We start from the raw sequence: 22,976 nt of genomic DNA on the forward strand, positions 1-22,976 counted from the left end.
GCAGAAAAAAAAAAAAAGGGAATATAAAATGAACCAGAATGATATAATATATATGACCAAAAATCAAGAAGTACAAGCAAATATATTCACCATGATGGCTATCAGTGATTCTGGGTTGATATCAGCCATCATGATAAATATATTTTCTTCAATGATATTCGGTATCAATACCCTTTATATCCTCACTCTTGGAATGGAACAGCCCTTACCAGGACATGAAGCAGAGGAAGGAAAAGAAAACACTGAGTGTTTACTGTACACAAGGAATTGCTGTAGACACCTGACAAGTCTCATTTGATCAGTGTGTAGCTGTATGAGATAGGCACTATTTCTGACTTAACACTTAAACACTAGGCTCTGAGAGATCCACAAACAACAAATGACAAACTGAGTATTCCTAGTAATTGTCTGATTTTTTTCCCTCCCTGCTTTGAAATCATAAGCATCTGAACCTGAAGAGGAACAGAAGGGTAAACACTGCCGTCACTCTCCTACCTCTCTGGATGGGCATGGAACTTCACCAGACTGCTATAGAGCTGTCTCTCTGCTTGCAGAGCCTCATTGAGCCGACTCCGTTCATCTACCAGCCCTTCGAGCATCAGCAGTAACTGAGGAAACAGCAAAAGCAATATGCAGACAGACATGAGACGTGAAGCCACAGCGGATCTCATGTCTGCAGACAGACATGAGACATGAAGCCACAGCGGATCCTGAGAAAGCAGCCAAAGGAATGGACTTGCATGCACTAGGACCAAAAAAGTTCACTCTCTTCTACTTGCTTAAAACTTTCTATTATATTTTACAGTTTTCAAATCAATGGCACATTATCTTTTTTTTTCTAATCTTTAAAACTATAGGGCAGAAGTCAAACATGAGAGCAAGAAGAAGGAGAGAGATGCCAGAAGCACAGGGAAGAGCTGAGAGAAGGGAGTGCAAGGGAAAGGGAGGAAGGGCAGGAGGAGACATAAAGCAGGACTTACTGGTATTCTTCATTCATTCAATAAATATTTACTGAGCACATTCTATGCGCCAGGCTCTATTTTAGGGATAAGTGTACTATGTGTAATGGGTGGTGGGGACACCATCAATCACAGACCTGTGTCGCAGTAAGCCCTACAATAAGTGCTGTACAGAACATGAGCCATGACGTATCACAACCAGCAGAGAGGTCTTGTAAGTGAACTGCTTGACTTAAAAGCCAGGATTGGAGTGAAACGAGTAGTTTGTGAGAGAGAAGATAACAGACAGGAGCACAGGCAAGCAGGTCTTTTTTTAAAAGTCTGGCACTGAAGAGAGGTCAGCTACAAGGTAGTAGCTAGAAAGGAATTACAAATGTTAGGGGCACTTCTTGCTGAGGCTGACCAAGGCGAGGCAACTTCAGAGCAGAGATTCTCTATGAAGCTCCATTAACAAACCCCTTCAGAGGGTTTGATCTCCTTCAGAGATCACTGAGATTGACAGGTTTTCCACCATTTGTTCCACCATAAAAATGCTTATATTCCAATGACTTACTTGTTGTCTTCGATTTCCTAAAGTCTCTTGACCCTGTGATTCTACTGAAGCGACTTTTTCCCGAAGAAGTAAGACTTCTTGGGTCAGGCGTTCCATAGCTGGTATGTCTTCAGGATCAACCAGTTGCATCTGCAGATCCTAAAAGTCAAGAAAAAAACTAGTAATAAAAATGTGGGGTGCCTGGACGGCTCAGTCAGTGGAGTGTGCGACTCAATCCTGGGGCTGTTGATGGCTATCTAGCAGAGGAGAAAAGGAGCAGATTTCCCTGAAACAGTCTGCTGTACTTGCCAGCAGAATATGGATAAGCCATATGAAACAGTACATTCTTTGTGAAATTTCAGCAATGCCAATATAAGTCAGAAAGAATATGGTGATATTAAGAGGCTCAAACTGACAGTGCATCAAGGAACTAAGGACTGGCCAAAGGGACTCAGGGTATCCAAGTGTCATTTGAGGATGCCCTATAGGTATTCTGAGCTGTAATCACTTCCAAGGATCTTGAGAAAGCTGGGAAGGACCTTTATGAGGTCTTCTTTAATCTGTATGTTCCTGGTCAGGGACTCCATGTCGGCAGCCTGCACCTGCAGCTCTTCCTCTTGCACGGCCACCATGGACTGTAGTGCAGAAAGTTCCATCTGTGGAGAGAAGAGATCCTGGAAGTCAGTGTGCAGAGGAAGCAAGATATGTCACATTCACATTTTAACCCTGAGGCCAAGGTTCTTCCATGTTGTATCACCATCAGCCTATCATGCAAGTGCCAACTACAAGATGAATAGTGCTCAATCGGGTCAGATCAATAAACCACACGGTGGGGTACCAAAGAGTGTTCCATGGGAGTAATGGTAGATTTAAGGATGTCCTCCACTTTAATTAGCACTAGAAAATATTTCAAATTTGCTTAATTGATGAGATTATGCTGCTTCAAAAATGAGCAGATGGGTGAATCCTCCCACCAACTCTACAGGATCACTACTCTACTATTCTCCAGTTTACAGAGGAGGTGACTGAGGTGTAGAGAACTTAAGGACCCTGTGCAAAGTCACAGAGCTAGAAAGGGGGAGATCCAGAATGTGAACTCCCCAGGAAGCAGACTCAGAACTCAAGGTTATAATGACTTTCCTGCAGATTCTACAGATCAATATACTCTTTATAGTAAGGGCAAGTTATTTGTAAGTACACATTGTAAGGAACTTTTGGTGGTGGGGGGGTTACTTATTTATCTGTCAGAGAGAGATGGAGGGAGAGCACAAGCAATGGAGAAGTAGGTAGAGGGAGAAGGAAGCTCCCCGCTGAGCAGGGAACCAGACGCAGGGCTCAATCCCAGGACCTTGGGATCACGATCTAAGCCGAAGGCAGAAGCTTAACTGACTGAGCCACCCAGGCACCCCCTGTAAGGAACTATCTGGAGATAATTAAAGGAAATAGGTGTGACAAAGAAGAGAGATAACACACAGCTAGTTTAAGGTATAGCCAAGCTTCCTAAAGAAAGCAGCACCTGTTTCTTTAAGATATAAAATGTAAGTTATAAACAGTAAAAATTTTATTTTGAATTCCACCGATGCTGATAGTTCACTATATGGGCTGGTAATAATTTATAACTACTCAAAGTATTTGATGCTCTGAGCTCCTGCGGCATGTTAGGAAGAAATGCTTCTCCCGTTTCCTTCCAGGTTGAAGGACCTCAGTTAATGTAACTCCTGACCTTTCTCCACTCCCTTTAGCCAGCGCCAGTCAGGGTAAAGGACTTATCTGAGTGGTACGTTGGGGAAGAATAAACCAAGCATGCTTGACTTAGCTCCAGCTTTCTTTTTGGGAGGCACCTGCCTGCAGCAAGCCTGTTTTTGCCACTGCTTCTCCAAGAGCAGGCTCTTCCTCACCATGTAGAGTGGCTGCCAAGGCCCAGTGTCATCTGTGATTAGGCAGGTAAGTCTACCAATTCTGGGAAATTGGCTAACAGGCCTGCTGATTCTTGGATTACATTCTCTACTTTATCAGTAATGCAATCGATAAAATACCAAACTGTCTGCCATGACCTTGTTTTATCTCTCCATTTGTTCAGATCTTGGGTATGGGAAATGAGTGCTATTAGTAGTCCTCTTCAGAGACCTCTATCATTATATAGCCAGGTATTTGCTCCATAGAAGAAAAATTCAAACATGAGGAAGAAAACATTATTATAGCAAGATAAAGGTCTGCAGTCAGGCAGACATGGATTTTGGGTTTTAAATCTTGGCATAATCTCCCTATAAGGCATTTAAACTGAGCTTCAGTTTCCTCAATTGTAAAACAGAAATAATACCTACCTTTTAGCGCTATGTGAGAATAAAGAAAATGTATTTAAAAGCACCTGGCAGGCAATTAGTGAATGTTAATTAACTACTACTACCACTACTACTATGACTTCAAGAGAGTAGGAAAAAAAATTTTTTTTTCTTAAAAAAATCAAGAAAATCGACTTGGCTTTTGGTATACATCTAGTGTCAGAGGGCATGTGATAATGTGTGTGTGTACACACACACATTGAACTAAGAGGCTGGTAATTAAGGACACAAAAATAAGCAACACAGCCAAATATAACTCACTCAAAATAACCATTCATAGTCTTATTAATTTTATGATCCCCCAAACAGGACAGAACCAAAAAGTAACACTACTCTGAATCAAGTATATATGAGAAAAACAGGAACAGCACATGGAAACCAAAATCTCCTGACATGAATAATCAGATAATGGCTAGGGAGAAATCCCAAAAAAGGAGGGGAGCTAGGGGATTTTTAAAACTGGTATTTGTAAATGCCACACAATTTCATATCCTCAAAACTTGAGGCATATAACAGGAAGCTGGTTATAAGAAGAAATATAGTAATGAGAAGAGAAATTAAGAGGTACAAGATAATTTCACCATGAATATGAACACGGGTTTTATATTCTAGATCTAACTCTGGCTAAGAGGTGGAACAAATCTGAGAAGCCAAGTGACTAGCCAGGTAAACTTCATGCACTTTTGATCCTCCAAAATAGATGCCCTGGCAACATAAAGCTTTTTAGTTTTAGTGGGTAACTCTGTCCTGTGGCCCTAATACTTCTTGCAAACCACAGCTGGACATACAATTGCTGTAAAGGGAGGGAGAAGGAGAAGGGCTTCTGTAAAGCCAAGAGGCCGCTTCTAAGAAAATTCATGAAAACTCTATTGCTAGAAATACAGAATAATGGAAAAATGATCTGCTCCAAGTAATGACCTCTTGGCAAGTATTTTGAGTCACAAAAGACCTGAATTTAAATCTTTGCTTTGGTATGTCTTAGTTACATGACAGTTCCCCACCTCCATGGTTTGCTTTCATTTTGTTTTTTTTGAGAGAGCATGCATAAGCAGGTGGGGGAGAGGGGAAGAGGAAGAAAGAGAATCTTCAATCTCATACCCTTGAGATCATAAACTGGGCTGAAATCAAGAGTCAGGCACTCATCTGACTGAGCCACCCAGGGACCTCTTCCTACCTCCACGTTTAAAAAAAAAAAAAAAATCAGTGTTTCACCTTCTTCAAATATAAAATAGGGCCAATACCATCTAGTTGGCAGAGCTATAAGCTTTGGTGCTAATTTAAGTACTCAGAATAGTACACTGCATATAGCAAGTACTCAATGAACATTATCGATCATTCCCCAAATTCCTCTGTTCCATGTTTCTAAAGTAATTTCATGGATCTAATGTCATAAGTCCAAGCAGCAATTATACAGTATGTCATTTTTTCACCAGTTCTTTACAATTATTCCAGTCTGCAATGGGCAAAGAAAGCAGCCTTTGCCTTTTCAGCACTTGAAAGTTTAATGGTCTCCATTTACCAAAGAGCATCTTTTGAGAAAATGTATATATAAAGCAATTTCTATTTTTCTCCAGAAAGGAAACTCTGCATCTGGACCTAGATATTACATTTGGACAACTATACTCTTTTAAATAGAAACTATTTTGGAAGAAAATAATAGTAATTTTAAAATTAGGGTCACTAGAACACTCACCCGACTTTCTCTTTCTTTTTTAGCCATGAGTTCAAGTTCCTCTTTGGCATTATTCAATTCTTTTTCCAGCCCGGCAACTGCGTCCAAGTCTCCTAAAAATGACCACATAGCACTCATTTTAATCACCCTAACATCGCTGACCTCTGCTGCTTTGTTCCTGTGGAATCTATTCTGAATACACAATCTCATGACAACAAAAATATATGCACAGATTGTTCATTGCAGAATTATTTGTAATAATAAAACACTGAATCAATCAACATGCCTATAAAAAGAAGACTGAATAAACCACGGTATATCCATGCAATAAGGTACTATATACAACTTTAAGAAAGGATGAGGAAAGTGTTTATGAACTGATATGGAGTAATTTCTAAGAAACATTGTTAAGTAAAACAAGTTAGGTACAAAAGAATACATCTAGTGTAGTCTGTTTTATATTAGGAAAGGGGGAAATAGGAACATACACATACACACCACATATAGACATAGGACTGTTCTCTTACTTTGCAAAAAGAAACACAGGAAGGATAACCTAGAAATTAAATTGGTTGCCTTCAAGGGAGGGGTGAAAACCAAAGAGATATGTTAGGGAAGTTGATGGGTCTTCTGAGCATACTTTTTTATATATTTGAATTTTGAACCACGTTAATGTGTAAAGTTAGTTCAATAACAATGGGGAAGAAAAAGCCTAAAACTGAATATTAACATAAGTAAATGAACCTATATAATAGATAATATAAGCACCCAAAATTTTAAAAAATTAATCCAAATAATTTTTGAACTCACTATTCTAACTGTATACCCTCAGTGGGAGATAGTCTAAAGATTAAAAAAAATTTTTTTAAATCTTAAACATTATTTATAGACTTATTACTGATAGTGGTACTCATGTAGCAATTCTAAACTACTTCTATGTATTATGCAAGTGGGTAAATATTTCATGATAGAGGTAACCAGGTTTCTCAAGGTCAGAAAAAGGGCAGATACAAATACAAAATCAGGCAAAGAAAGAACTTGTGGTATTAAATTAGAATGAGATAAATCAGTATCAAATACAAACACAGACCCCTTAGCTCTGTTCACCTAAAAGGGCCTAAAAGCAAATGATACCTGTGGCCAAGAGCCCATCTCATAGCCAGATATTAGTACCTAAATGCCATTACCTACTTAACCAACTTCAAGGAACCAGAGCTCTTTGAAGTAACAGGCAGTTCCAGGGCTGAGGCAGGAAAGGGAAAGGTGATCACAGGACACCTTATTGTAGCAGCAAGTGTGGAAGTGACGAAAAACTGATAACAACATACCGAAAGGACAAAGGAGCAGCTTGAAGGGGCCCCAACTGGCCAAACTGGGGGTAATTTGGGCATCAAATGAAATAAAGACAGAAACAGACAATAAAATATTTTTTTAAAAGAATATATTAGAACATGTTGATATTTTAAAAAATGGAGTGGGGGAAAGGGTACCTCTTTATGAAAGAACATGTGCTAATTAATACACAGGAAGAAATTTTAGAAATATAAATCACTTTTTTAAATGTAATTGCTGCTTCAGGCAAGGCTGACAGGATGCTGGAAGCCCTGGGTGAGTAGCCATGGGGACAAAGTCAACCTCTCGGGCTGCTGGGTTGCAGGGAGAAATGGGAGAAATGAGTCTTCGTAATGCAAAGTTCTGGCAGATACAATCTTAACTAAGGAAAACACAAACTGCTATCATATGCTCCTGATGTGGGTGCTGAGAAAGACCTCACACTTGCAGTCTTGCCAAAAATGCTGAACTTGAACCATGAGGAAACAATCAGAGCCAGATTGAAGGTCATTCGCTGGCCCAGAGTCTTCAAAAATGCCAATGTCAAAAAAGACCAAAAAAGGCTAGAAAACTGTCCTAGACTAAAGGGACTAATGAGACATGACAACTAAATGCACACATGGTCCCAGAGGGGGAGACCCAATCATCAGGAACATTCGTGGGACAACAGGAACTCTGGATATGAACTGTACGTCAAGTACGAGGACTATACCAAGGTTCAATTTTCTGAATGTGATAACTGTACTATAGTTATGTAGGAGAAAGCCCTTGCCCTCAGGAAATACAAAATGAAGTATTTAGAGATAAAGTGTCATGATATCTAAGTAATTTTTAAATGGCTTAGAAAAAACATTCGTGTGTGTGCATGGGAAGAAATAAGGCAAATGTGGCAAAATGTTAATAGGGGGTAAATCTTAATGAAAGTCTTTGTGGATATTCACTGTATGATTTTTACCACTTTTCTAGAAGATTGAAATTTGCAAAATAAAAAATTGCAGAAAGGTACTTTTTAAAAAAAAAAAAAAAAGTAAATAGGGAGTAAATTAAACAAATCTAGCATTCTTTACCTTTGGCTAACAAAGTTTTCCTGAGAAAAAATAACTACTTGCATGACTTACCTATGGAATTCCATAATACCTTACACTATAACAAAGACACAAACTTTTTATTCTTTTTTTTTATTTTTATTTTTTTAATAGCTCCATGCCCAGCCAAGCATGGAACCCAACATGGGGCCTGAACTCATGACCCTGAGATCAAGACCTGAGGAAAATCAAGAGTTGGATGCTTAACTGACTGAGCCACCCAGGCACCCCCTTGCATTTTTTAGTATCATTAAAAAAAAATCATAAGTTAATTCTCCAAATCCACAACCTTTCTTACAGCATTATAATTACCATTTCACTAATAATGGTGAGCCCCTATTTCTACAACTCACAGGGCAAATCTCTTCCTTGAAGCTACCCTAGATCCCAACCTTCTGCTCTATGAAAGTCAGAGACTCTAGTACCCAGCACTCATTTAAATTTTGCTCATACTCTTCCCAAAATTCATTTGTTTTTAGGGAGTTCAAGGCCTACAATAATCTCTTAGATGGCTGTGATCTTGGCAAATAACTTAATGTACTCTGCCTCCCCCTCCTAACACTATAATACAGGTTAGGTCAAGTTACTGTGAGTAGCCTCGGCCTGCTTGAAAGATACCCAGGAGAAGGTGTCAGCCCCGTGGTCCTATTGTGTCCTATTGTCCTATTATGTCTGGAAAAACTACCTCTTGCATTTCTGAATCCCTGCAAAGCTATCTGTTAAGAATAATCAGGAGGCAGTTTCCCTGGACCAAACTGTGTACCCAAAACAACAAAATAAGGGTAGTTCCTTCTAGAAGAGAGACATGTCTTCAGACTTTCAGGGGGAATCTAAACTTATTTTTTTCCATTAAGGTAGGAAAAGAGAGCCTTGGCCAAACCTATTAACAAAGTTACAGAAAGAAAAGACAGAAGATTCCTTAATGAAATTAAATTTGATACTCACCTAATGAGGACCTGGGTATACTGGTATCCCCCTTGGCAGTCAATGAAATGCTATCATCTTTGGAGGGTATATGCACTGAACCCTAAAAATCGGAAGAGCCAAAGAATTTAGAAAGGCACGGAACCACGATCACAATGACAAGGATTTGGAATATTCTCACAATTTGGTATTAAAATGACCAAACTTATGCCTCTAACACAAAAAGGCAGTTAGCATGAACATTTACATAAGCATGTAATTCTTACTTGATCAGTCTGTTCTCCAAGATGGGGGAGGCTGGAGGTAACTTCGGTGGGTTGGTTAGAAATAAGGGTTTGGGACACCATGAAGTCCTTCCCTCCTAGATACTGGCGCAGGGCCTGTAATTCTGAATTTCTTTCCATCAGGGCTCGTACCATCTTCTCTGCAGCGGCCTAGTAAGGAAATCACACACACCATTAGAAAGATACTCTAGAGAACAAAATTTGTGTTCTGAAGTTATTCGTTAAAAGACAATTGTTTATGAAAAGCCAGTGCACCCCCCTATAATAGTTCCCTTGCTTTCAGTTTATAGGGAAAAAACAGCAGATGAGTAGAAAGAAAGTCTCTCAGAGGAAGAACATTGGAAAAACTGAATATAACATACCTATAATGGATCAAACAATCTGAAATTGGCTCTGCCAGAACTCTATCAGGCTAAATTACTAGATTCTGGTTTGATGTCCTTTACTCTGGGAAACATGTGCCTGTGGCCTGGATGTTCTTTACCCACCCATTTGTTTGGTTTGCTCCCTTTACATCATTGCCTACTGATACCTTATCGGATTGGCCTCCTCTGCATATCCTGTCTACAACAGCCACCTTTCTCTACTCCCAGTTCTCCCTGTCCTGCTAAGTTTTTACAATGCACTTATCATTATCTGATATATGTTCATTGTCTATCAACCGGATATAAGTTTCCTAAGGGCAGGTTCTATGATATTTTCTGCTGAATCACAAGAGCCCAGAACAGTATCTGGCACGTAGTAGGGACTCAATGCACATTTATTGAATGAATCAATTACACAGAAACATTTTTATCAGACCATACAATCAGGAAAATCTGAACCTCAAAACCATCAAACCCACTTTATTTAATTTCAAATCCCACTTTTCTAAGACAGATGATGGCAGAGTAAAGAAAAAATTTAGAACATTATTTGTGACCATTACCACATTGAAAGTCTGCATTTAATAAAAAAAAAATCTGGAAATAATAAACTAAGACTAAAATTACTGGGGGTAAAAGATGATGAATCAGAACTATACTAGCTGTACCAGCATCCACTGTTTCTGGGGACAATTACTACTGCTTTAATGAGATGCTGAGCTCTTGTCACAATTTCTAAGGGAAATAAAAAAAATAACCTTACATTTTTAGTAAGTAAAATTTGGGCTCCTCAGGGATTTGGACATAACCAAGGTAACAGTACATTACTAATTTGCCTGAATAAAAATCTGTAGAAGCTATTATGGGAAAAAACATAATAGAGAACATATAAGACCTCTTATGTATATGAAATACCTGTGTACCAGTACTGTAAGATTAATATATCACATGTTACTATAAATTATTTATTCTCATCATGGCCTTTGAAAAGAACACCATCTTTTTTCCTCTTAAGATAATTCATATTTTTTTTAAAGATTTTATTTTTTTTATTTATTTGACAGACAGAGGTCACAAGTAGGCAGAGAAGCAGGCAGAGAGAGAGAAGGAAGCAGGCTCCCTGCTGAGCAGAGAGCCCAATGCAGGGCTTGATCCCAGGACCTTGGGATCATGACCTGAGCCGAAGGCAGAGGCTTTAACCCACTGAGCCACCCAGGCGCCCCAAGATAATTCATATTTTATAAGAATTTTTAAAAATGGGAAGCCTTCAGGGGGCTCAGTCAGTTGAGCATCTGCCTTCAGCTCTGGTCATGATCCCAGGGTCCTGGCATCAAGCCCCACATTGGGCGCTCCGCTCAGCAGGGAGCCTGCCTCTCCCTCTGCCTGTGCTCTCTCTCCCCCTCTCTCTGACAAATAAATAAATAAAATCTTAAAAGAAAAATAGAGAATTAAGAAAAATATGTCAAGTATAAGTTCTCCCACAGCTTGGCTAGAAATAGAAAATATCACTCAAGTCTTGAGAATGTAGAATCAAAATACTCCAGAACCTTGTATTGTCTTCTGTCAAAATTATCAGAATATTAAGGAAAGGAAATGTATAATGAAGTTAATGGGTACATGTACTATTTAGGCACCCTTCTCAATGCAAAGTGCTCTACCAATATTGCATGCTCTGATAACAGATGTAAAACTGTAATCTAGGAAACAGACTGTTCCTAACAGAGCAGACTGTAAAATGCCACATACGTACACACTACAATGTTCAAACACTCCCTATTCACAGACTAGAAACACACTGACACTCTTCTGGTCTGCACATTAGTCCTTACCTGGCTCTCCTGCTCCCTGGTGCTCATAGACTGAAGCAGGCCTTGAATCTCAATTTCATGTTCCACTGCTTGTTTGTTTCGATCACTCAGCAGTTCCTGCAGCATCCTTTCCTTTCGTTGTAGGCGCTGGCACAGTTCCTCTGCTATCTCACTCTGCCCTGGTCCAAGTTTACAGAGCAACGTGGCACTAAGATCCTAATATAGAAGGGACAGTGTAAGTTCTGGAGGAAAGAATGTCCTCTACTACATATCAAGGGGTTTATAAGAATCTGCTATAGGAGAAAGAGCTATGAGATTCCGGGGAGCAAATATCATGTTTTATTCTCCTTTGTTTCCCCAGATCTTGCACAGGCCTGGTACACAGAAGGCTGTAAATACATGCTCAATGAATGAACACTCACAATACAGAAAAACACTCACAATGTCAACTTACATATTGTTTTCTGAAGTAGGCCCTTTCCCTATTTGCTCAGGATACATAACAGATGAAGATAAATGGACATGCAGTCCATGTATTTTTTTTCCCCAGTATAACTTTTATAAGGCAACAGAAAATGATAAGCTGAAAAACAATAATGAGCACTATATTTCTTAGCATGGTGATGAGGTTCCTACTTCTATACTGAGAGGCTGTAGATGGCAGTTAAAACTGTGGAACCACACTGCCTGGGAGGCTTACTGGCTTTGTCACTTTCTAACTTGCCCAGGCACAGCAAGATGGTATTTAAGACTTGGGTCACTGGCACCCCCAGACCTAAAGAGTCCCAATCCAGGACTGAGATAATGTAATCACTAAACCAATTGCCTTTAATTAACTAAAGTCTTGCCTCCACTTCTTTGTTCCTATCATGCAGAGATGTCTGTAACTGCTGAATGATACTTTCTTGTTCCTTCTGCCAATGGCTAAATTTGGTTTCCCTTTCTTCTTTCAGCCATTGCAGGTTTTGACAGGTGGCAGATAACTGCTCTACTTCCAGGCCTTTGGCCCTCAGGAGACTCTCCATACTCTATAGTAACAAAGGAAACAAGGATAAGTCAAAGGACCACCCCAAACTCAGCAAGATAAATAAGATACTTGATCCGCCTTCAAATTATCTTCTAAAGTATCCATTTTTTGCAAAAAGAGAAAACTTTATATCTGATCTAGCAATGCCATACTAATCTTCGGTTTTAGAAACTCTCATCTAATTTATTTAGAGAAATAAACATAATGCGTATGAAAAATGAAGTTTTTTTGAGGAGGCAGGCTATGCTACAGAGGAAGTGAAGAACTTCTTTAAGAAGTGGCAGATGGTTAAACATATAAGCTTTATATATAAGCTTCTATAATCAAGTGTTCTGACTGTGGCTATACAAGGATATGCATATAATATTAATGAGAAAACAACAGTAAAACAGCTGTATGGGCAATGCTTACATAAAAGTATTCAGATATTGATGAGGATTAGAAATCAGAAAGTGTGCCTGGAAATCCATAATCACTGCTTCCCCCTATGAACTCCACAACATAAGTACGAACACTTCTCACTTCCTAGTCTACAATGATGAATAACTATTTTTGTTGTTTTCGTATTTTCTTTCTTATAAAGCAAATACCTTGGTTTTCAGAAAATGAGGGAAAGGGTTGATGCTTCAGGCTTAGCATCCAACCACGGCAGACTGTGCTCTTACCTGCATGGTAGCTTCATTAGAGGAGAGAATACCACGCAATCTCTCTAAGTCATGATCTCGCTCTCGCATAGCAAGATGAAGTTGACGCAGTTCTTTTTCTTTCTCTTCCAGAGTGGAGAACTTCTCATCTATAGCCCGCTGCAAGGAAAGTAAGGATCTTAGAGCTCCTTAGGATTCACTATTGTGATCACATTTACTCAATAAAAGTATAAAGGAAGGGAAGACCAACTCCAAAAAGCAGCAAATTAAGGAGACACATATTTCTGAGTACCTATGTGAAGAGAATAATCCATAGCGCCATAAACAAAATTAAAGTGCATACCTCTAGAGCAACATCTCGATCTTGTATTCGCTGTCGAAGTTTCTCAAGCAACATTTCATCTGCTTCAAAGGTTTTGTCTGACTTATCTCGATACTGCAGGAGCTCCCGAAATTCCTAATGAGACCAAAACATACTTCTCTTTATTCATTTATCCAACATTCAGTGAATTCCTACACTTTGCCAAACAATTTGTTATTCAGGATAAAAAACAAAATGTGATCACTCAAGGCAAACACTGGTTAGCAGAGATAACAGATATACAAATCATTAACTACTGTATACATGTGTACACATGTGTGTGTATAAATATATGTACACATTATGTATATGGAGTGTATATGTCTATATAGCTAGCTCCTGGGAATACAGGCTGCATTGTCTAAATCTGCCTGAAGGTGTCACTAAAGATCTCACAAAAGAGGTTATATTTGCTCTGTGAGCCTTAAGAACTAGGAGCTTCCCAAGTGAAGAGCTGGTGGGGTATTTCTAATCAGAGGAAAAAAATGTATACACAATACACATACACTGTGAAAAAACTGCATGCTCAGCAGAACGTACGGGATTCAATGGGACTGAAGCTTAGAGCAGGAGACCAATTACAGTCTTCTTCAGTATTCCATATTTTCCCTCATTCATTTATTATGTAAGTAACTGGAAACTTCTATACAGATGTCCTCATCTACTAGACTGAGAACAATGGTCACACCTCTGTCTTCCCAGCACTAGCATAGTATCTGTTTCACAGAGGTGTTCAATAACTACTTCCTGAATATTGCTTAGATCTTTTAGGTCTATATTTATTATCTCGTACACTTGCTGGTTAGCATTGTGCTTCGTGAATCGTACTTTCGATTTATTTTGAATCCTCCTGGTTCCCACCTCTCAATGCTCTACATTTAACAGGTACTCAACACAGGTGAACTAATCTGAGATCACGTGAATGGAACTTTCAGAGTTCTATGACCCCTGTTTCAGTTAAAATCATTATGTAGACTCACCTGAAGCAGCTGCTCTTTGTGACTCAGACTGTGGTTTAAGTGTTGAATGTGTTGCTCATGGGTTCTAATCTCATTGTATTTTTCAGTCTCCAGGGTATGAAGCTGTTGGCTCTTACTCTGTAATTCTCCTTGGAGCTGCTGCAAGGCTTTTCGTAATTCCTGAATTAAACAGATTCCCTTTTTCATGGTTAATAGGGAGGCCTTAAAACTTTTAAGGCATACAGAATAAAATAAATATAAAATAGCAGAAAAGTTCCATTCTTACAATTACTCTAGAAATATTATACACAAATCAAATAGGACATGGGAAATTAAGGGAACTGTGAATGATAGGAAGATGTAAACTTCATATTATATAGTTCAATACTTACTCTCTAGTTTAAAAATGATAGCTCTATATAACTACTAAGCAGAACCCTGTTCCACTGTAACCTTGGATAAGCTCAAGAATAGAGTATTTCTATCATCCACTTACATCTTAAAAAAACACAAACTGATAGCATATGCTCCAACCTAACAAGATAAAGGAACCAATTAAGAATGTTTTATATTTTTTTTAAAGATGGAGCTAATTGTGCATGCCATTCCTCTGACCTTGTTTGTTGTTCCCCACTATTCTGTCTTGCTAAATTTTACCACTCTTCAAGAATAACCCCAGATAGCTCCTCCTTCATGAAGCTTTCCCTCTTCCTCAGCACCTCCTATATATTCCTGTAGGGCCAAAATATAGTTCCTTTACCTCATTTCAGTATTTACACAAAAATTCTGTTTATGTGACTGTCTCATAATAAATACAGGTAACTTCACAGGAAAGAGCTTGTGATATTGACTCTTGTTATTTCCAGAACACAGCCCAGTGTCTGGCACATGGTATGAGGGCAATATACGTAGAACTGAATTCTTCGATTAAGCCAGTGACTCAACAAAGGATTCAACACAAACCGTCCTGATAAGAAGTTATTATCAGGGCAAAGTCAGCATCTCGGACCACAAAATGACTGCCAATTTACCTGGTTATGTTTCCAAGATGCCTCTTTCTGCTGTTCTCTTTCATGGGCGGCGGCCTCTATAAATTGCACACATCGTTTGGCATCAGCCAGTTGGCGTTCTTTTTGACGCAATGCCCTCTGGAGTTTCTGTATTTCCAGCTGGCTATAGAATAAAGCACTCTGAAGATCAAGCAGAGCCACCTGTTGCTGGGCTGGGGAAGTACCCTCTGAGTTCTGAAAAAAGAGGAAAAATCATCCTCACAAGGAGGGCAAGCACCGAGCTGCTGAGAAGACCAATCAAATCAAAACCGTGACCGAACACGGCACTTTCTCAACTGCAGTCTTGCCTCCCGTCCTATGTGACCCTCACGTACATGAAGTTGTCCAAGCTGGCTTTGGTGCAGCATTTCTCGAAGCTTTGCCATCGTGTCGTTTTGACCTTCAATCACCTGGTACAACTCCTCGGTCTGAAGATGAGACAGGGAGTACCAGCCATATTAGTAAACTAAAAATAAATTCCATGATCTCACCTGTACATATTTTAGAAATACCAATTTAGATTACACTACGGTTTTTCTAGGCTCACATCTGTTAGTCTGATGATCTGTTTCTACAAAAACACAGATTACCTACTTTGATGGAACAAAAAATTTCCTCAGAGATCCCTGACTGCCCAATATTTACCTCATTTTCCCTGCTTTTCAGAGTTTCCTTGAGGCTTTGAATTGTACCATCCTGCTTCTGAGATGACTCCTGAGCAGACTTGAGTTCACAGCTCATTTCATTCAGTTTCTCTTGAAGAATCTGATTTCAGCAAAGAAAAAGTTTGTTAGGTCAACTTCTTTTAATTTCAAATGCAACCAGAAAGTCTTTCCTCAAGTCTAGGCTTCCCCACATGTAGTAACCATTAAACAAATCATCCATTAAGGCAAAGTAAAAGGAAAATGAAATACTTCCTTCAATATTCAATTGCTTCAATTCTCATGTACTGCGCTTTCTCTATAATGGGCAGCTATACACTTGTCCACACGAGTCACTGTGGATTCTTTCTCTCTCTCTGGTTTTTTGTTTTTTTGTTTTTTTTTTTTTTTTTTTTTGGAGAGAGAGAGAGTGGGGCAGGGGGTAGTAGGGGCAGGGAGAGAATCTTAAGCAGGCTACTACCCAGAACAGAGCCCATCACGGGGCTCGATCTCATGACCTGGAGATCATGACCTCAGCTGAAATCAAGAGTTGGACATTTAACCCTTAACTCTTTGTTACAAAGGATCCCTCATCATAGGTCCTTTAAACAAAGCCCAAGGAGCTCTGCTATCTAGAACAGGATGGAACACTACAAGGGTACAACAGACCAGAAGCTCAGCATTCAAATTGCAGGCTCTGATAAAATTTTCTCCTAAGCAAATGCCTCCTTGGGCTCTAAGGAGTAAGAAGTTAAGCTAAAATCAAAAGCATAAACCTCCTGTCTTGGTGCCTTATACAGGTAAAGACCACATTCAAGTTTTAATTACAGATCTAAAAGGCACCAGAAATTCTGACCTATGCAGAGCAGGCTAAAATCTTGATGAGAGCTAAAGGAAAGAACTACACTGTTAGGGACATATGAGTGGCTCAGATGTTAAGCATCTGCCTTCAGCTCAGGTCATGATCCCAGAATCCTGGGATCCAAGTCTCTCATCAGGCTCCCTGTTCAGCAGGGAGCCTGCTTCTCCCTCTCTGGCTCCCCTGTGCATGTGTTCCTTCTCTTGCTATCTCTGTCACAAATAAATAAAATCTTAAAAAAAAAAAAAAAAAAAAAAGAACTACACTTTTAATTGAAAGTATTCCTCAGAGCAATGGGAATACATAGTACCCACCTCCCAAGTCCCACTCAGAGAGGTTAACAGCCTCAGCTAGAGCCAGTCACATCCTCAGGAAGACCTGTCATCTCCAAGAGCCTGGACTGATCATACCTTGTTGGTGGCCTCTGTTTGCTGGATTTTTTCCTGGAGTTCTGCCAAGTGGGAATCAGATACAGACTGCTGAGTTATAATGGTCTCATCTGAATTCAGCTTTTGTTGTTTGAGTAACTCTTTAGTCACGGGCTAGGAAGAAGCAGTAAGACAAGTAAGTTGAGTTAAATGTAGCCAACAACATATTTTATCTTCAAATGTCTCTAGCATCTCTTGGCAGAGACTTAGAAAACCAAAGTTTTTGCATGGCTTATCTGTACGAATTCGTAAAGACAGTCCTAAGCAAATAATTCAGAGTTTAAAGAGAAAAGAGGATTGAAAAAAGAAAATGCTTTAGATAACCAAATATACACTTTATGCTATTTCTAATCAGGGAATTCAATAATTAAATCTCTACTATCCCTAAGAGCTAGAAAAAGTATAGTTCAATTATGCCTGTTCACATTATTAGAAAATGGGCAGATTTTGAACATGGACTATGCATAATAATGTTTTATCAGTACTATATTTCCTAAATTTGGTAATTATATTGTAGTTATATAAGAGATATTCTTGTTTTTAGGAAATATATGCTTATTTAGTATAAAGACTCATTAATATCTGCAGATGGTCTAGGAGTAAAGAAAATAATGTGTCTATATAGACAGTGGGAGTGGAACAGCAAATGTAGCAAAATATTTGTAACTGGTGAATCTGGATAAATGTTAGCATATGTGAATGTGGGAGTTCTTTGTATTTCTCTCATGACCTCTCTACAAATTAAAACTGATTTTGAAATAAAAAGTAAAAATAAATTAAAAACAAATTTCAAAATCCATGATGGTCTGGGAAAGAGGTATGTTTCACAGGAGTATCAATTCATCAGAAAGATTCAGGAGAAAAAAACACGTATTGTTTATATAACAATGAATCAGGCTTAGATAAACCTAATGAACTGAACCTAATATTCATTATAAGTGTACTAAAATAAAACTAGAGGAATTCACTGTGACATGAAAATCCATCTTCTTTCTCCTTGACCCTTCCTACTCACCCCGACACCTACTCCAGTTAGGAAAAATTTAAATCCATTAGGAAGAAGAAAAGGGCAACTACTGTTCATTTTCCCTTTCCTTCACACTTCCAAACCCTTAACACCACCTTCTCGACAGTGGGGTTAGAGCTTACCTTAAATCCCTTCCTTCCAGCAACTAACTGAAAGTACAGATTTCAGGGAAAAAAAAAAAGTTTTTTACTCTTCCAATGCTATTTATCAATTTTTTAAAACATCTTAAGTATCATAATATTCAAAGCACTGTGGGAGCTGGGAGTGAGGAACAATATAATAAAGGAATAAGGAAATACATAAAATAGTGACACACCCTATGTTGTAAAACTGAGAAGCATTACAGCGTAGTAAAGTTACTCTAAGTTGGTTGACCAGTTAGTTACTTTAAACTGGTTAAATGGAGACCTGCAGGAAAGAAAGCCAATCCTGCAGAACAATCTAGGCAGAAGGAACAGCTAATGAAAAAGGTTTACAGTGGCTATGAGCCCGGGACAGAAAGGTCTATGTGGTTAGAATAGCACTTTCCCATAGAAATACAATGTGAGCCATGTATGTAATTTAAAATTTTGTAGTAACTTCATTGACTAAAGTAAAAAATAAATAGATGAACTCAATTTCAATAAAATATTCTATCTGAACCAATGTATTATATTCAAAGAATATAATAAGACAGGTAGTCAATATAAAAATTACCAACAAAGTATTTTACTTTCTTTCATACTCAATCTCTGAAACTCATGTCCTTTATACACAGCATATCTCAATTCAAACTAGCCACATCTCAAGGGCTCAATAGCCCTGTGCGGCTGGTGGCTACCTTGCTGGCTAGCTCAGGGCTAAGGCAGACTAAGCACAGGGGAGAGGAAGCCAGGGGCTAGGCCAAACAGAGCTTCTACAGTGGGGTTAATGAAGCTGGAATTCATTCTCACTGAAATTCGAAAAGGAATGCAGTTGTATTTATATTTTTAAAAGGTCCTATAGCTGTGGTGATTGGACTGGGGAAAGCCAGTAGGAACAGGGAGACCACACAGACCACACATGCTTCAGTAGCATAAGTGAAAGAAAATAGTGGCTGGGATGATAGTGGTAGGAATGGAGTGGAAGAGAAATAGATCTATTTGGATATTTGTTGTTGTGGGTGTTACAGGGAATCTTGCCCTGAAGCACTGTGAATTATGTCACACCGTGGGAGCGGTAACTTTATGAACAGATATTCAAAACAATTGTAACTGATAAATAATTTTATCCTTCATTTAATGATAAAACACTCTACAAAACTCTGTTTCTCAGTTCCTCAATGTAAAACACCTTCCCAGTGATGTCTATTATAAATATTTTTCAAATTTAAACCATAACAAGCAGAATTCAAGAAAATAGCTGCAGGTTTAAAATGGCAGGGAATAAATATTCACTTTATTTTTTTAAAGATTTTATTTCTGTATGTATTTGAGAGAGAGAGGGCACAGAGGTAGAGTGGGAGGGAGAAGGAGACACCCCACCAAACACAGAGCCCAATGCAGGGTTCAATTCCAGGACTCCAAGACCATGACCTGAGCTGAAGGCAGACACCCAACCTACTGAGCCACCCAGGCTCCCCTATTCACTTTAAATCAAAGAATCTCAGAGCTGTGAAGGAAACTTTATAAACTAACCATCTGGAATAATCCCGTCATACTTTGGAAGAAACGGAGACTTAGAGAGAATAAGGAAGTTCCCAAACTACACAGGAAATCAGGAAAAGGGTCCTGTTAAACCAGATGCACTAAAGCTGGGAATGTGTAGTATTCAATCTTTCAATCTCCATATAAACCCATTGCCTACCATAATGCCTGGAATATTGTAGGGACCAAAAGTTTCTGTTTAATAAGAGAACAAGAACAAAAACCAATAAAAACGGGCCTGTCTCCTAATGTCCAGTCTATAATGCTCTAATCCTTCAGTGGCTCTTTAGAAATAAGACCAGATAGATATTTAACAAGGACATTTTAACAGCAACTTTAAACCCAAAAATTGCCACAGAATAGTACGTGATGAATCTGATTTAATCTGAACCCATCTTGACATTAATAATCACAGGAAACCTCTAATTCGGTAAATGTGATGTACTGACCTAAAGGCTGGAAGATGTTTACTCTGTCTTTATTTATAACACTTAATTATTGAACATCTCAGAAAAATGTCCTTTCAGATAGCAGTCTGCCAAAAGACCACTTAACAAAGTTCCCTGAGTTAATAGCTCAGAGTGAATTCTTGAGAAGTATCAAGTACATAAACCAATCATCTCTAAGACAATTTTATAAAACCTGAAATCAGTAATACGCAATTTAGCCAAATCAGTGCTAATTTCCAGACTACAGGTTAATAAAATCATGTTACAATACTAATGTAATTTTAAATTAGACTCTCTGACTCTTTTAGGACAAAAAGCTTTCCAGCATCAGAAAGGAGAATTGCTTCCAGGCCTGATACTGCATAAGATGAGACCTTTAGGCTAAAAAGGCAGTTATTTAGATCTTCTGTATTAACAGCATTTTCCTTGGCACTTCTTAGTCCTCACAAGAGGACTTGTCTTAGATCTGGAACTGCTGTGGTTTTCTATCCTATTGTTTTAAAAATGGGAAATACAAAAGAGTTATCAACTAGCATAAAATTAAAGGCCTAATCTTTGAGCGGCACCTAATGCCTACACCTTCCAAAGGGCCTATCTAGATTAAGTAGCTAAACTATGAGAGGAATAAATTTCCCATAGCTACACAGGGCCAGACCCTAGTGCTGCAAGGCTCAGAGCAAAAATCTGCTCTGTGAATTTAGATGGAATAGAAAATTGCACATGAGCCAGAGCTGAATTGATGTTTACTAATCGAACACACCCCTGCTATCACTTTTCTAATTCAGGGCCACACAATAAAGAAGTAAATTACCAGCTAGAATAAGGCTTCAATAGCTTTCTTTAGATATTTAAACTACCTTGGGTTTTCAAGCATAAATTCTGCAGAAGGCAAATAAGTCAATTTGCATAATTCCAGAAAATCAGTAAGCAGGAATACTGCATTGTTGTTGTTTTTCTTTAATATAAGAAGAGAAAGAAATGCAGCAATCAGAAGGAACTCTGATGATGATATTTAATAGTGTATAGAATGGGTATGTGGAGGAATAGACAAAGGAATCAAAATGACCTTCCAGAATAATCTTCCTCTTTAGGATGGGAGCTTTTCTTTGTTTTTGTAGCAGAACTTAAAGAAAGAAAAAAATTTTTCTTTCATGGTTTTATTCTTTCTATAAACTAAAAACAGAAATACCTAAATTAATTTACATTTGTTTCTACTCTTTTCACCTTTGTTCAGAGAAATAGACAAAAACCAGTCTGCCTTTGTCCCAGTTGGCTGGGGTTCAGACATACAGCACAACAGGCGTTAAGGAGCTTAAAAGTCAACCAGACATAAAACAACAGATCAGGGGCCCCCAATACAAATTTTATTTCCAAACACTCTGAGTCTAATTTAATTTATTTATCCCCCACATCCTTAATTATTGAAGAAAATGGCATAGCAATTAAATGCCATTATTCATATTCTCAATGCTCTGTTTTCATTACTCTACAAACAGTAAAAAGAATGTAAGCCAAGTGACAGCAGAAAGATCACACACTAAAGTTGTAAAGGTCTATTTTTTTCCAGTGTCCAAATGTAATGAAGCAAAGGGACTTGACCTAAAGGCAGAGTTATTATAGTTTCAATGTGCTCATTAGGATGGCAATTTTCTTCACTGATTCCCTCAAGAATCTCCTTGGAATCCTTAGGTTGCAGAAAGAAGGTTCTTTATTTAAAATAAGTATTATTTAATTCAATATATATCAGGAAATGTGATTTCATATACAGAATAAAAAAGTTTTGGCTAAGAATGGTTAAGAATCTTTGGCTCTTTCTGAGTCATTTAAATCATGAGCTTTCCTTACCTCTAAATTGAAACCCTGCGTGAGACGGTATTTAAAATCCTTCCCAGTCCTCAAACTTGTTGAATCCAGGCACCAAATGACAGTATTTTTAATTAAGTGTGGAGAAAAACAAAAACAAAAACAAACTCTTGTTTTGACTGCAATTTCCTAATTTTCTTTACCTTTTTACAATATTGTCCATATTGGGGCGGGGGGGGCGGCGCTTATCTGCCATCTACACTGTCCAGACTATCTATAGATCCTAATATGAAAACACCATGTTTAATTTGTGACATCTATGTCTGGTTGCAGAAATACCATTAAGACTCAAATTCAACTGTGATGCTCCACTGAAAGAAAAGAAAGCAAAAGAAAAGACCTATGGAGCATTAGGCCTTCTAAACATTCTATTCAAATGAAAACACGTTTTAAACTTTTTGTTATTTCTCCTTTTTCTTAACACTTCAAATGTGTTTCTGACAACTTTATGTAAATTTAAAACTATTTCTCCAACCTTTCTGCTAAATTCTAATAATCTGTATCAAGTAGAAGATGCCAGATGTTTCACAAAGTTAATTGAACTCAGCACTCACTGTTGCTGCAGAAACAAAATAGCATCTGTCAGGTTCCTGTATGTAGCTGAATTTAAAAGGTTGGTATGAAATCAACTGGGCAGAAATGAATAGCTCAAATTAAGATTAACTGCCATCTTCTAGTCACTAAGAAATTCTAGAGTATAAT

At 38.3% G+C, this 22,976-nt stretch overlaps 1 protein-coding gene across 28 annotated transcripts in view; it reads right to left on the bottom strand.

The window, feature by feature from the left end:
- PDE4DIPP2 (phosphodiesterase 4D interacting protein) overlaps positions 1-22,976 on the bottom strand; it is a 212,108-nt gene that overhangs the window by 55,432 nt on the left and 133,700 nt on the right. For all 28 annotated transcript variants that reach the window (XM_013045059.2, XM_045081838.1, XM_045081829.1 and 25 more), the window contains 15 exons: positions 17,254-17,385; positions 15,989-16,108; positions 15,679-15,771; positions 15,326-15,538; positions 14,316-14,474; positions 13,318-13,431; positions 12,996-13,133; positions 12,152-12,331; positions 11,325-11,519; positions 9,113-9,280; positions 8,868-8,949; positions 5,527-5,618; positions 2,031-2,147; positions 1,513-1,650; positions 496-608 (listed from right to left, as the gene is read on the bottom strand). In XM_013045059.2, coding sequence (XP_012900513.1) covers positions 496-608; positions 1,513-1,650; positions 2,031-2,147; positions 5,527-5,618; positions 8,868-8,949; positions 9,113-9,280; positions 11,325-11,519; positions 12,152-12,331; positions 12,996-13,133; positions 13,318-13,431; positions 14,316-14,474; positions 15,326-15,538; positions 15,679-15,771; positions 15,989-16,108; positions 17,254-17,385 — 2,054 coding nt within the window. The remainder of the gene's footprint in view (positions 1-495; positions 609-1,512; positions 1,651-2,030; positions 2,148-5,526; positions 5,619-8,867; positions 8,950-9,112; positions 9,281-11,324; positions 11,520-12,151; positions 12,332-12,995; positions 13,134-13,317; positions 13,432-14,315; positions 14,475-15,325; positions 15,539-15,678; positions 15,772-15,988; positions 16,109-17,253; positions 17,386-22,976) is intronic.

This window comes from Mustela putorius, unplaced genomic scaffold, assembly GCF_011764305.1.
Source record: "Mustela putorius furo isolate JIRA1106 unplaced genomic scaffold, ASM1176430v1.1 tig00000585_pilon_pilon_pilon, whole genome shotgun sequence".
Classification (NCBI taxonomy): domain Eukaryota; kingdom Metazoa; phylum Chordata; class Mammalia; order Carnivora; family Mustelidae; genus Mustela; species Mustela putorius.